The sequence below is a fragment of the Neolamprologus multifasciatus genome, chromosome 2 (genome assembly GCF_963576455.1).
Source record: "Neolamprologus multifasciatus chromosome 2, fNeoMul1.2, whole genome shotgun sequence".
Classification (NCBI taxonomy): Eukaryota; Metazoa; Chordata; class Actinopteri; order Cichliformes; family Cichlidae; genus Neolamprologus; species Neolamprologus multifasciatus.
Window position 1 is genome coordinate 28,062,671 of NC_140440.1, and position 14,459 is coordinate 28,077,129.

At 39.7% G+C, this 14,459-nt stretch overlaps 1 protein-coding gene across 2 annotated transcripts in view; it reads left to right on the forward strand.

The window, feature by feature from the left end:
* Nucleotides 1–14,459, forward strand: part of fbxw11a (F-box and WD repeat domain containing 11a) — a 17,273-nt gene continuing 2,814 nt past the window's right edge. The window contains exons 1-10 of one of the 2 annotated variants that reach the window (XM_085179252.1): nt 1–1,355; nt 4,087–4,191; nt 6,785–6,853; nt 7,602–7,821; nt 8,169–8,355; nt 8,607–8,697; nt 9,141–9,278; nt 9,756–9,874; nt 13,146–13,395; nt 13,612–13,730. In XM_085179252.1, coding sequence (XP_085035378.1) covers nt 1,317–1,355; nt 4,087–4,191; nt 6,785–6,853; nt 7,602–7,821; nt 8,169–8,355; nt 8,607–8,697; nt 9,141–9,278; nt 9,756–9,874; nt 13,146–13,395; nt 13,612–13,730 — 1,337 coding nt within the window. In that variant the 5' untranslated portion in view covers nt 1–1,316. The remainder of the gene's footprint in view (nt 1,356–4,086; nt 4,192–6,784; nt 6,854–7,601; nt 7,822–8,168; nt 8,356–8,606; nt 8,698–9,140; nt 9,279–9,755; nt 9,875–13,145; nt 13,396–13,611; nt 13,731–14,459) is intronic. The other variant, XM_085179262.1, reaches the window with a different exon arrangement.

The following is a 14,459-nucleotide window of genomic DNA, read 5'->3' on the forward strand; positions in this document are numbered from 1 at the left end:
CATAATGTTGAAATTTTCTACATTTTAAATTGCAAAAGGCAGTAAAATCACATCTTTAATATAGCTATTCATTATAAATCTTGGCCTTTACATGCAGTCATCTCTTTAAATGAACTTCCCTTAAATGAAATATCCCGTGTACACATTGGATTGCATTTGTACATTTATCTGACCACTTTTATAAATCTAAATTAATTAAAAATCTCAATTTGTCATTGCATTCCTGCCGACAGTTTTTATAGGATGTGTTGGTCTAGAAAGTTGGTTTTGACATTTGTGTGTCGAATAGGGGAGCAAAGGTAAGAGCAAATGCCCAGGTTCTCATTCATAATGCAAAGAGCAGAATTTATGAAGACATGTTCCCTAAAGATTTGTAGAGAATGACCTTGGTAAATCATGCCTTAGATTATAAATATAGCAAGCTGAGGAAGTAAACCTACACTGGTGAATGGTGAGTTTTCTGGCTCCAGTTGCTGAGAAGGCAAACAAACTGACCTGCTTATTATGGTATTAAACCAATGATGGTGTAATAGACCGGAGGGTTGGGGATGTGAGTAATTCAAACCCATACACTTCGCAGGGATTCGCAGGAAAGCAACAACAGTTCAGCTAAGGTGAAGTTATCCCAAAGATCCTGGTTTATTGCCTTGTCTGGATTGCTCGGCTTAAAAGACAAAAAAAATCTGGACCAGGCTTTCCTGCGTCTGTATTGATGGAGTTTCAGGTTTTAAGCTGCAATGTTAATTCATCATTTTATTGAACTGGTTTCTGGTTGTTATAATGGTTGTTAGTGGTTCTTGTTACCACTTTTGATTATCTATGACTACTTTGTTGAATTTGTTTTACCCATGCATAATCCTGAGTTTGCTAAAGTGTGTATTTGAAAACTTTAAATTAAGCGTCATAAAGTATCTGTTTCTGTCATGCCGCATATTTAAAATAGCTAACATCCTGCAGCATCTCAGAGAAAAGCTATGCGGATGATTGATTTTGCCTTGGTGTATTCCTCTTCAGGATAGCAACAGCATCTTCATCAGTTTGCCTTTTTGTTTGGGGGAGTCACCGGGGAAGCCTTGGTAGCACGGCAGGCCAATCAATAAAAGGCAAAGAGGCGAAACCACGCCCACTTAGCCAAAATCTATCCAATCGGCGTGTTATTAAAGTCCATGGGCGTTACCATCCCCCACCCACCTTTTTGACACTGCCCTACCAAAGCTGTGTGGCTGAGCGAAGTGGATGACGTCTCTGAATTTGCGGGCCGCCGACGCAGGGCTGGGTTTCCATTTTCATAGCGAGTTTCGGGGGGGATCGTCAACATGGAGCAGGAGATGGAGGACAAAACGGTGGAACTGGTGGTAAGATCTTTTTCTATACGGTATTATGAACAACCGAATTGATCGCTGTCAGTGTTTTATTGAGGAAATCGCCGAGGCTCGATTCGACGCCAGGAACGGGCTGAAGCGACTTGTCGGGAGAGGTGGAGGAAAAAGGAGGGGGAACCAGAAATCAGAGGGAGGGCCTGAAATTATCGATACATTTTGCTACGAATGCTCCGCATACTGGTTGGATTGATTAACAAGTCCCAGACATCTCTCTCTGATAAATTTAAAACCTGTGATGGTTTGGGTACAGTTTGTACATAATGGGAAAAATTAAGAGGTTGATGTGCAATCGTCGGTCGAAGGCAGACGAGAATTCTTGGGGTAGCGTTTACTGCGGTGACGCTGCGCCACTTTAACTGGGCCCTGCCTGATTCTTAGCTAGCCGCCATGCTAATACTGACTAGAATGTCGTGAACTACGTAAATTTACGGGCAACGCGATGTTATATCATGTAGTTTTAGGGTAAGACCACTTACTTGGTAAATGGTGTGTCAGTCACATTTTTATATTTTATGTGAACATAGCTAAAATCATAACAATGCGTTGCTTGTGTGTTTATATTTTTTAAGTGCGTAGAAGGAAGTGTATTGCTTTTTCATTCACACGGCGTTACCTCCACTAGCGAGCATTAGCAATTAGCTTAATAGCAAGCTTGCTAAATACGCTGCTTGACACCAATTTCTACATTAAAAACAAACGTCTGACTATGTCTAGAAAAACTATTTTTGTAACCACAAACATAAATAAGACGACGGTATTGTTTTCATTTTTAGTCAATTAAATTTTGCCAAAAACTACTGGGTTTATTGTACATTGATTTTCTGCCTCGATAAACTAGCCAGCTAGGCTAACTGTAGCCTACGAACCGCTAACATTTACTCTGTGGGGTCAAAGTGGTCGTAAGGAAGACGTCAATTAATACGAGGATCTGATTTGTTATGTCAGCGAAACTGACCTTTAAAAGAATTTCAGTTTACACGTGTTTGGAAGATCTATCGGTTTGTACAAGAAATACAGTGGTACTGTACAAATTAAAGGTTGAAAGCCGGGCCTAGTAATAATGTCTTATATTGCTTAGTAGATAATAAGATGTAGTCCTGTTAATTTTGAAAAAAAGTTTCGTAAAAGAGCACCTAATATGTACTTGTACTAAAGAGTCATTTGCTTAAGCATTACAGGTGTCTATAGCCGCTGTCTGCCAAAAAGTGATTCCCCAGATGTTTGCATTCGTTTTTATGACTAATATACTTGCTAATTGTGATGTAATCAATAAGATTTACAAAGGGGCTATTATAAAATAAAGAAATTATGTGTATTGTAAGTATATAACTCTACAGTATTGTACCTACTCTAATTTCTAAATATAGTCAAGCGAGTTCTTTTTTTTTCCCCACTTAAAACATATTTCTAGAGCTGGTATGTTGTTTGTTGTAATATCTGTTGCTTTCTTATCCAGATGTCTTAAAAACGTTTTGTTAATCTCAATTAGACTTTTTAAAGGCGGGATAAAAATCACAAAATTGATGTCAAAAATATTTCATGAATGATAAACTATATTTTAACATGCCATTCACATCAGTTTGAGAATCCGCAATAATTTTTTTCCCCTTTGGCAAATAATCACTTTTTGGTACAACATCTATGAATGACCTAAATCATTCCTCAGTAATTAAGAGCAAGTTGTCTTAAATTGGTAATCTCACCAGATCACAAAGGGGCTTAAAAGTTAAAAAAAACTTAAATCAGGAAAAATTGGAGGTTTAAATTGCAATGTGGGTAAATAAAGTGACATTTTTTGTATGGTTTGAGTAGTAATTCGGCCTTTCAGTTGAAGTAAATGGTAAAACTTAAAACAGAATTTAAGTGCTTGAACAGCCTCAGAATTTGTGTCTAGTAATAAAAGCTATTTATCATATATTCAGCCCATGGATTTCAATCAAACGCTTGGTCATAATTTTCTTGACAAAGGAAAAAAAAGCTTAACATGTGATTAAAGTCATTAAATTACACTAAAGGATAAGACAAAGTGGAGCATAAATTGTTTACCTACACAGAAAATTGAGAATTTTGTCTGGGTTGTGTTCATGTGTTTAATTTAATTTATTTATTTGTCCCAGTGTTATTCACTAACCTCTCATGAGAGTGGGGATGGCAGAACAGTGGGTGGGGCTCATGTCAAAGCGAGAGTGACATTAATTGACGATTAATACCATTGCCCCTCCCTCTCCTCTACCTATCCCCACCCAGTTCATGTCTAATAATGCTTCCGTGTGTATGTTTATCAGTCTGTATCTGTGTGTGACGGGGTGTGTGTTCCTGCGCTCACCGTGCCAATGTGTGTAGCTCTAATACTGGTTTTTCCCCCTCACTATCCCCCACCTCTCTTCCTCCTCTCTCTCCACCTTTGATGGTTACACGCTCACTTCCTCTCAATTTCAAACCAAACCATATTTATTTATCCATTCTTTTTGTCCCGTTACACACATTTACACTTCACTTGTCCTGCTTCTCACTCCCCACCACTTCCATCCATCTATCCATTCATTGATCCATCTATTCACTCACCCTTTTTGGTTTCCACTTCCCAACATCCCCCCCCTCCCCTTCCTTTACTTCCCACGTCTCTCTTGCTCTTCCCTTTTTCTTCCTCCCTCACCCTGTCCACTTCGTTCTCCTCCTCCCTTCCTCTCTCTCTTTCACACAGTGCTCTGTGCCTCGCTCTCTCTGGCTGGGCTGCTCCTCGGTGGCTGAGAGTTTGTGTGCACTCAGGTGCCTGCAGAGCATCCCCTCCACCCGGGCTCACAACCAGGTTCTGCCTCTCTCCTCTTAATTCTGCTGCTCCTCCTCCTTTCCCCTCCTCCCTTGCCATCTCCTCACCCTTTACTTTTTCTTTGCCCACCCCACACAACTCCTCATATCACCTTGGTGCACACAGCACCCACTCACCCCCTCACCCTCCTACCTCCTCACCTTCCGTTGTCCTGTCCTCCCTGTTCGAAGCACTCTGCTCTTGGGTTCTTCTTTGGTGCCTCCTCAAACACTCTCTGCTTAAAAGTAATTTTATTTATACAAAGTATAACATGCTACTTTCAGATCTTTTGAAACAGAACAGTGAAAACGATAAAGTTGCCAGTGCTTTGTCTTGTTTAACTAAAAAAAAAAAAAAATCTGGATATGCCAAGTTTGAATAGTAAACTATTTCCTGAGTACTTTGGTATGGTAAGAGAAGGGATGCAAGGGTACCAGAGAATAACCATGCACTGAGGATTATTGTTTTCTCTCCTTCTACCTGGATGTGTGAGGGACGAGGTGGGGGTCCTCCTTCAAGCTCTGAGAGGCTACATGTTTGCTTGCTTGCCTGCCTAGCTAAACCTGGTGTCTTTTTTGTGTGTGTGAATTTTATTTCTTTTTGCTTTTTCTTTTCTTCTATGCATGATCATTAACACTAGTAAGACCACCATGGCTTCTTATCCTGTCTGCTTTGGTAATTGAGAAGACCATTATGGCTTCTTATCCCATTGGAACTTGAAAAAATCCAAGTACAAAGTCTTGGTATTTGGATCTTTTTGTTTGTGTGGTTGTACTGATTGCAGCCACTCAGTTCTGTTGATTTTGCTCAAGCTCTTCCTGTAGCAGCATCACCAAAAGATGGTTATCTGCACTGAGCAAACTTGCAACAGCTTGAAGTATAAAAAAAGTAAAATAAACAACAGTGTCTACATGACCGTGCAAGCAGCTTTCAGGATAGAGCTTGTTTATACTGCAAAGAAAACTTTTCAGCTCCTGAAAAAAGCTTTAACAGATGGGCTTTTATAATGTATGGACCAACAGGTACACACTGTAGATTTGTTTTACCCCCCTGACATTACTGTTTTCACCCACACATGTATACAATAGCTCTGACCCTCTCTGAGGTAAACCTTTTTTGTATCCCCAGGTTCCCAAACAGGAAATGTATACATTAAGAAGTATAGCAGTAAACCTATAAATTACATAGATGAATTGGTGTGTTACAAATGTAGATATGGCTTAGATGGTTTTTGCTTTTTTATTTTTGCTGAGTGTACAGTTTGTTTTGAAGGCCTGTTAGCTCAGGAATATGCTTTTTTTTAAAAAAAATTTTATTTTATTTTTATTAAACAGTTAATCAAGCCTCCTAACATAAGCAGTTTGTATTTTTAACAACTCTAAATGATAAACCAGGAGCCCCCAAGAGTACAGTTGGTCTGTGATTTTTGCTGAATGTGTCTAATTAGGAATAACAATTGTTGTCTGCCGCTGGCTTCCAAACAAAGGCTACGTACACGGGTATTTTTGAAAATGGAGAGTTTTCGTTTTAAAAAATAATCCCGTCCACACGTAAATGCAGAAATGAAGGCAAAACACTGCTAGAAACATGCCAAGGTGGTTCCTAACCGTGTAGAAATGTTGGCCAATCAGAAGTCTAGAAGCCTTGGTGGGAAATAGTAAACAAAGATGGGGCATAGAAGCAGAACCGAGTCGTATGTGTGGAGGGACAGTAACTGTGTGTGTATATGTAAGCATTTAAACACTGCAGAGAGTACAATTAACAGTATTGTAGAAATTAATTTTACCGAAACAATAACGTGGCACACAGTGTGACGTCAAAAAAGGCGCACACCTTTGACGCTGCGTTTTCTCCGTTTTCCTCGTCCACACGTAAATGCAAAAGCTGAGTTTTCGAAAATATCCACCCTGGCAGGCGTTTTTAGAAATCTCTGTTTTCAGTCACCGAAAACGCCGTTTACGTGTGGACGAAAGGTGCAAACGCATAGAAAAATCTGCGTTTTCAAAAATACCCGGGTACGTGTGGACGTAGCCAAATATACATACTCTAAGGAGGCTAATAGTTTTAGTTGAATGTACAGAACATGTCAGTACATGAGCTCTGGATAACAATGTTAGTATTAAAGTTTCTATAGCATGTTTGCAGTCCATTTACAAAGGATGCTAGAAATGGCTTAGATCTTATTTTCTTTCTATCATTTGTATCTCAAAGACCAATATCTCTTTTATTACAGTTATACCTGAGCTGAGTGCCAGTGACATACCCAAGATTTTGCCTTTTAATTTCCTGTCCAGACTATTTGACCCACATCACAGACAAGCAAGAGGATAGATTCTTTGTTGCAGTGCTTTGTTTTCTCTTTTCTTATTTTCTTTTCTTTCCTCACTTTGTGTGTGTGTGTGTATGCAAGGCTGTTTGTGCGTGCACGTCTCAGAAACTTGATGGTTACCCCCTCCTTGGCTGTGTTTGTTGCATTCTTGCGCCAAACGCTATCCACACTGCTGCCCCAGCTCTGAAAGTTCCTTTAAACACAGACTGAGTGAGAATGAAACACTAACCTGTGGCACGTCTTTGTTTTGTTCTTTATCCACAGAACACATCAGGGATGGAGTCACAGAACCTTGTGGACGATCTGTCGCCAAAGAAGAATACAGTTCTCAAGGTGTGCTTTATTACAGTATTTCAAATGTACATACAACATTGGTATGGTTTATTATTTAAGAATTAACTGTTGTTAAAGCTTCAGCTGACTTTAAAACTACTACAATTTGGACCTTTTTGGATTCTTAAAATACAGTAACCTTTGATATTTACATTAAAGGTTTTGTTGTCTCCTGCTGCAGTTCAAATGAAAACACCACTAATCAGTCTCTCTCCCTTTCTCTCTACTGTGTGTCTGGAGCTTTATTGCGTGGCAGTAAAAATTTATTTTGAACTTTTGGCAGCATTAATCCCATTCATTCACGCCTATACATGGGCTTCAATAAGCACAGCAACTTTGAGCTTCAGTGTCTCCCCCACCTTCTTTGCCTCAATGTATTTATTTTTATTTAGAAAGCTTTCTAGACGGGAAAAATAAAATCATTTAGTAACATTAGATTGCATTACTTGAAAAACTACATTTGAGTTCAAATCGTTTTTAATGCCATGGTGTTAGCTGGGAAACTATGCACTGAAGAACTTCAAGTAAGTTCACCAATCCACAGGTGACACTCCCAGTCAGCAATTTCTCTTCATACAAAAATGAGCTGCTGCTCAAAGTTTGGTATACAGTTGAAATGATTTCCTGTGTCACAGCGGGAACCTGAAAGATTTAACTGACTGGATTTGCGTTATGTGACTATTTATCAACATCTTCTCAGTCTAACACAACTAGACATTTAATCTTCATGTGCTCCTGATATTTACAGCTTAGTAACGGTCCTGTTGTGGGATCTCGTAAACGCCCGTCAGAGGGGAACTATGAGAAGGAGAAGGAGCATTGCATCGCCCTGTTTGACCAGTGGTCGGAGGCCGAGCAGGTGGAGTTTGTTGAGCGCCTGATTTCCCGTATGTGCCACTACCAGCACGGCCACATCAATTCCTACCTCAAACCAATGCTGCAGAGGGATTTCATTACTGCGCTGCCAGGTACCAACAGAGATTAGCAGATGTTTGTTACCCACAGGTTATGCATGACGTACATCTTCCCTAACTGCATCGTAGCTCAACAAAGTTGGGTGGTCAAAAAGTCTTTGACCACCCAACTGTGTGTATATATGTGTATAAATTTTATTTTTTATTTTATTTTAAAAGGTAAACTGAAACATAAAACCCTTTCTAACCTTTTTATAAGCATTTTAAAGGAATAAACGCAACTTGATTTATTGATTGTCTTTGAACAATTCAGAATAAATGAGCTCTGGGGACAGATAAACTAACGAGGTGAGGTAATGTCACTGCTTGCACTTGGTCACCTCTTTTCCCCCTCTGTCTAGCCCAAGGCTTGGATCACATAGCGGAGAACATCCTGTCTTTCCTGGATGCACGCTCGCTGTGTGCAGCAGAGCTGGTATGTAAGGAGTGGCAGAGGGTCATCTCTGAGGGTATGCTGTGGAAGAAGCTCATTGAACGCATGGTCCGAACTGATCCGCTCTGGAAAGGCCTGTCCGAGAGACACCAGTGGTAAGACCGAATGCAGGCACTCCCAGATGCAGGTTAATAAGAAAATGATATTGTAGTGTGTATTGAAAGAAATCTGTTTAAAATATGGGTAAAAAAAATGTAAAAGGTTAATTTTACATACAGGAAAGCCTGAGGATAAAGTGGAAAGGTTATCCTTGGTTGGGCTTTAGTGTCTGCTTCACATGCAGAAATTCCCAGTGCACAAAGGCGAGTGTCATTCTCTCTCTTCCCCCCCCCCCCCCCCCCCTCAGGGAGAAATATCTGTTCAAGAACCGCACCTCAGAAATCCCACCCAACTCCTACTATCACTCCCTCTATCCCAAGATCATTCAAGATATAGAGGTAAGTCATAACGCCTAATGTGATTACATTCTCATTATTTTTATGACTTTCAATTTTTTTATTTTTTTTTTATCAGTTTGTATTGTTGCACCAGATATTATTTGTCATCATGATTTTTTTTAAAAATGGACTTAAGTAAGCAAACCATTTATAGGCATAACTGTATAAGTTTGAAAATAAAATTAGTTACTGAGCTTCACGTTGATTATCATTTTGGATTCAGCAAAGAGCAATGTGAATGTAATTATCCTCTCGAATGATTAAGTTTTATTTTCACGTTCACATTTTGCTACACTCGTACAAAGACTTCTTGATTATGAGTAATAAATGAAAATGATTTATTGTTTTCGTGTTGAATTATCATCACAATAATGCTGAAACCATTTTGTAGCATGGTAGATGTTGCATCTGTTACAGACCTCTTTGTTTCTCTTTCCGTCTAGACTATTGAGGCTAATTGGCGATGTGGCAGACACAACTTGCAGAGGATTCAGTGTCGCTCAGAAAACAGTAAAGGGGTTTACTGTCTCCAGTACGATGACGACAAGATCATCAGTGGCCTTAGGGACAATTCCATCAAGGTAACCGAATCTTGGTTATAAATAAAACCTATTATTTTTGTGTTTTTTCTCTTTATGGCTTACCATCTTACTGTGTGTGGTGTTGGTCTGGACCAGCAGAGAGTGAGACAGAGAACAAGTGAATTATAGGAAAGAAAGTCTCAACTCCAGACATGCTCTGTGTTCCACTTATCTGTCTGCCTGTGAGGGGCCTGCAAGAAGATGAGGATGAAGAGAAGGGGTGGATAGGGGAGGAGATGAGCAGATTTGTCATCTTATTGTTATGTAGGAGGCTGACGCACAGAGAGGGAACAGCTGAATGGCTCTTATGCACTTCAGTGCAGCAGTAGGGAAATGGGGCATGAATGCTGCTGTGAGACTGGGCCATTCTTAGCATGACCCAAATCTGCATTCTTTTAAAAACAATTTCTTTCTTTGTCTAAATCTTCCTATGCTTTACTCATCTCTTCAATTTATTCATTTTTTGCTCCTTTTTAGATCTGGGATAAACAGACTCTGGAGTGTCTGAAGATACTGACCGGTCACACAGGCTCAGTATTGTGTCTCCAGTATGATGAGAGAGTCATTGTGACCGGGTCTTCTGACTCAACTGTCAGGTACAGCGCATCTTTTTCCAGAAATAACACAGGGTTTTTTTTGGAGTAGGTCAAAGCTATGTCAGCAAGATGAACAAATGGTTCAAGTTACTGAAGAGAAAGTTGTGGAAGTCTGAATAAAGCAGAGGATACCACTTGGTATGAATACATTGTATCACTATATTTACTTCTGCTTTTGCTAAATTTTCATAACTCTCATAACTTTAACAATTTAAAAACGGTCTCAAAATGCAGGCAAGTATTTGAAAATAACCTTTTTTTTTTTTTTTTACAATCCCATGACATGGATATCTATGTAGATAATTGGAAGTTGGTTTAAAGCCATAGGACAGGGGTGTCAAACTCAATTGCACAGGGGGCCAAAACTCACTTTAGGTCGCGGGCCAAACAAGATAAAGATTTATTGAACACACTAAAACAATGTTTTTTAAACATAAATATGAATAAAAACAGACAGGAATATTATTCAAGATTAAATAAACTTAAAAAAATAAACTAACTTTAAATATTTTGCTCTTCATAAAAATATATCCTGTCAAAATTATGCAAGTTAGAAATATGAACATGCTGCCAGAAACCCCAGAAAAAATAAATGACTGGAACTAATAAACTGCGGGCCATTCAGTGTCGTACTTTGCCTTGAGTGTATCATTACACTGCAGCTCCATCTGAATCTGCACAGGTGCAGTTCAGCAAAGTGCGCTGACTTGGTTCAACATTACTTGGCAACAGGGAAAGTGAGGCAGGTTGCATTGGTGCATTTGTGACAGCTTCACTTGAAATGCCTTCACCGCATCATATATGCCATGTTCATTAGCTGAGCTCAAAAACTCTATTGAGAACTTTTCCCCAACTCAGCCAACGGACCTCTGTATGATAAGGAATGTCGGCAAACTCTGAATCTATTTCCCACACAAAAGACTGAAATTGACGGTGATTTAAGCTTTTGGCTCAGATAAAATTTAGGGTTTGCGTTACGGTGAACATTACATGCTCCATTTTTAGGACTTTACAACACAGCCTTTCCTGGTGTATGATGCAGTGATATGCTGTTAACTCACCGGTACAGTTCTCCTCCTGCATCTTTACTCGCATCCTGCCGATTAGTCCGCTTTTTTCACCGCACAACACCGGCGCTCCATCTGTTGCAAGTCCAACAAGTTTGTCCCAGGGCAGTTTCATGTCGATTAGACTTTGACATACGTTTTAAAAAATGTCTTTTCCTATCGTTGTCCCGTGCATTGATTTAATGTTCAATATTTCCTCTCCACGGATGAAGATGGTCAGCTGTGCAATGCATGTCTATACTTTCATCTACAGCAAGAGAGTATGCAATGAAGTTTTTGCTTCTTTCACACAACTGTGTTCTTAAATCAATGGCCATCTCACAAACCTGATCAGCAATCGCGTTTCTCCTCAGGCTCACATTTGCCAAAATCTGCGTTTTGTCTGGACACAAACTGTTGCACAGCTTCATCAGGCAGCTCTTCAGAGTGGTACCGGGCTGATTTGGCTATCTCCTCTGCTACAAAACTTTTTTTTTGCTCTGGTGAAAAAAAGTCTGCTGAAATGTCAGATTCTTCTTTAGCTCTTCTACTTTCTGTAATTTCTGCATTTGGGTTTTTCAGCTTATCCTGACGTTTTGTCTCGTAGTGCCGTCTTAAATTAAATTCCCTAATTATAGCCACATTAGCTCCACTAATAAGACACATGGGTTTACCAGCAATGTTTGTAAACATGTATTCAGTCATCCACTGGCGCTGAAAGGCTTTGCTTTCAGAATCAACTTTCCTCTCCACCATTGTGAGCGGCCAGCTTCGCAATAACAGAAGTTTGACTTGATTGACGCGGGAATGTTCCCAGTTAGCCTAGCGTTCAGCAAGGAGGCTGCAGCGCTGCATTATGGGATCTGGAGTTTGTATATTATTAGCGCCTCATATCGCCGGGCCATGCATAACAATAATAGTACATCTATGTAAAATGATCTCGCGGGCCGGATATAAATGTACGCCGGGCCGGATGTGGCCCATGGGCCTTGACTTTGACACGTGTGCCATAGGAGATCCTATGTGGTACAAGGTTTTTGTTTTTTGTCTGCATTTTCTTTTAGATCTCTTAGATTGGTTACTGATACGTCCAAAGTAAAACATCAAATTAAACAAAGTGTTAGAGCTTGACTTAGAACCAGGAATTTCTTCCAGCTAAGAGCTCCAATTGGATTAGAAAGAAAAGGCAACCACTCAGGATCCTTTACACTCTTCTCCCATCCACACAGCAGCAGTTTATGCTATGAGCTTGAAATCCTTGTCTCATATCCACACTTACAGCCAGGTTAATATTGCCAGCTAACATAACTTTCATGTCTTTGGACTGCAAGAGAAAATGAGAGCACCTGGAGATTTTTAGTAGTCTTATTTATGTATTTTTTCTTTTTTTTTAATGTTAATTTGACATAATTTAGTAATATGTTTGGTAAATGTGCTTTTCTAACAGCATCCCATCCGTCTTGTAAAAGCTTAGAATGCTCAAAATACTTTATGCATGTATTGAGGAATCCTAATGTGTGCTTGTTTCACAGCCGGTCATGACTACACCCGGTGTTGTGCATCTAAGAAATCGAATATAAAAACTTTAGCATATATCCTATCAAAATGAATTAGTTTTACTGTTTTTATTGGAGATAGTTGGATGCATTTCATTGCAGATATTAAACGTCTTGGCTTGTTGTGTATAGCTTGACGCTTGTTTGGCTACTGCACACAGAAGCTCAACATTATTTCTCTTATTACTTCACACTTCAGGCGTACTCACTGGGCAGTATCCAAGGAAAATGTGACTTCACTTCCTTAGCAACAGTTTGACAGGCACTTTGTTTGTGGGTTTGGTTGTCAGCTTTTCCAGAGTGTTGTGCGTTTGACTCTTGGCGCCTTAGTACAGCTCACTGTGTGTACATGTCTGAAGTGTGAGATACTCTCTATTACAAATCTAGAAAAAAAACTAAAATCTCGTGTGTCTCTATTGTTTTTCATTTTCCTTTGTTTTTCTTCCATGTCCTTTCCATCTCCTTTTTGACCTCTCTTCCTGTTGCCCCCCCCATCTCATTTTTCTTTCCTTCAATCATTTTCCACTGTGTCATTTCTTCTTTCTTTGTTTTTACACCCCGTCCCTTGACATGTCTGTTTTTCCTTCTTGCCATGTTCTGTTTTCTTCCTCTTTCTGTCACCTTTGCCTTTAACATTCGACCCTGCTGACGTCTCCCTCCACTCTACAGGGTGTGGGAGGTAACGACGGGTGAGGTGCTGAACACATTGATCCACCACAATGAGGCAGTTCTTCATCTGCGTTTTGCAAATGGGTTGATGGTCACCTGCTCCAAGGACCGTTCAATTGCAGTCTGGGATATGGCCTCGCCTACTGACATCAGTCTACGCCGCGTCCTGGTGGGACATCGGGCTGCCGTCAATGTGGTTGACTTTGACGACAAATACATTGTGTCTGCCTCAGGGGACCGCACTATAAAGGTGACGACAGTTAGAGAAATGTTCCTTTACAAATCATTCCATTTTTTTTTCTTCTTTTTCTTTTCCAGAAATATTATCCATCTCATAAAATTTGGATTAATTTGATGTCAGAGTTTTAGTTTTATTTATCAGTAGAACAGATGTACATGATTAAAAACCCTCTGACTAAAAATTTCCTTAAATGTTGTAAACTTTCTGTGTTGTCCCCCTGTGTAGGTATGGAGCACCAGCACCTGTGAGTTTGTTCGTACTCTAAATGGTCACAAGCGGGGAATTGCCTGTCTACAATACAGAGATCGGTTGGTGGTTAGTGGCTCATCTGACAACACAATTCGGTATGTGTGTGTGAAATTCATGGCTAAACTAGCAAACATATGTCCTCAAATTTAAAATCCGGTAGTCAGTTAAAACCATGGCCTTTGTTAGCAGATACAGTCATGCTACGTAATACAGGCAAGCAAAGAAGCAAAGTAATTTGGGATTATGTAGAATACCTGTCAATGTTTCACTATTAAACACCTCTTAAATAAATTAAATGTCTGGCTAACGTGTTCGGCCTCCTGATGGGGCAAGATTACAGTAGCTGAGTTTATGATTGCAAAAAAGAATGTCTGATATGTTTGTTCAGTTATGTTTACATCTTCTTTTATTTGTATTCACCATCAAATGACAGCATGAGTGTAGAGGGCAGCCAGTGTAATGAAGATCCCAGAGTTAGCTTGTTTATGCTCAGTTTTGGCAACAGACATATTTGTTAAATACTTCGATGTGGCGTCATTCTGTGAGCAGCCATCAGCATTATTATTTTTGTGGTGTACATAAGTGGAAATCTTAGGTACCTCTTGGAGATGTGCCCCCAATCACCTGACTCTTACCTGCAACCTGTCACCTAACAGCTCAGTCTAGTCGCTGTCTTATTTGAATCCCAGCTAGCAGTACTACAAACTGATTGCAGTTGAAAAATCTTTGAAGCTTTGTTCTGTTATTTTGATGGATTTTTGATGTACAGTAGAATTTGGTTCCAAAGCTCAATGTCAATAATGTGTTGCACATCTATTTCTTAA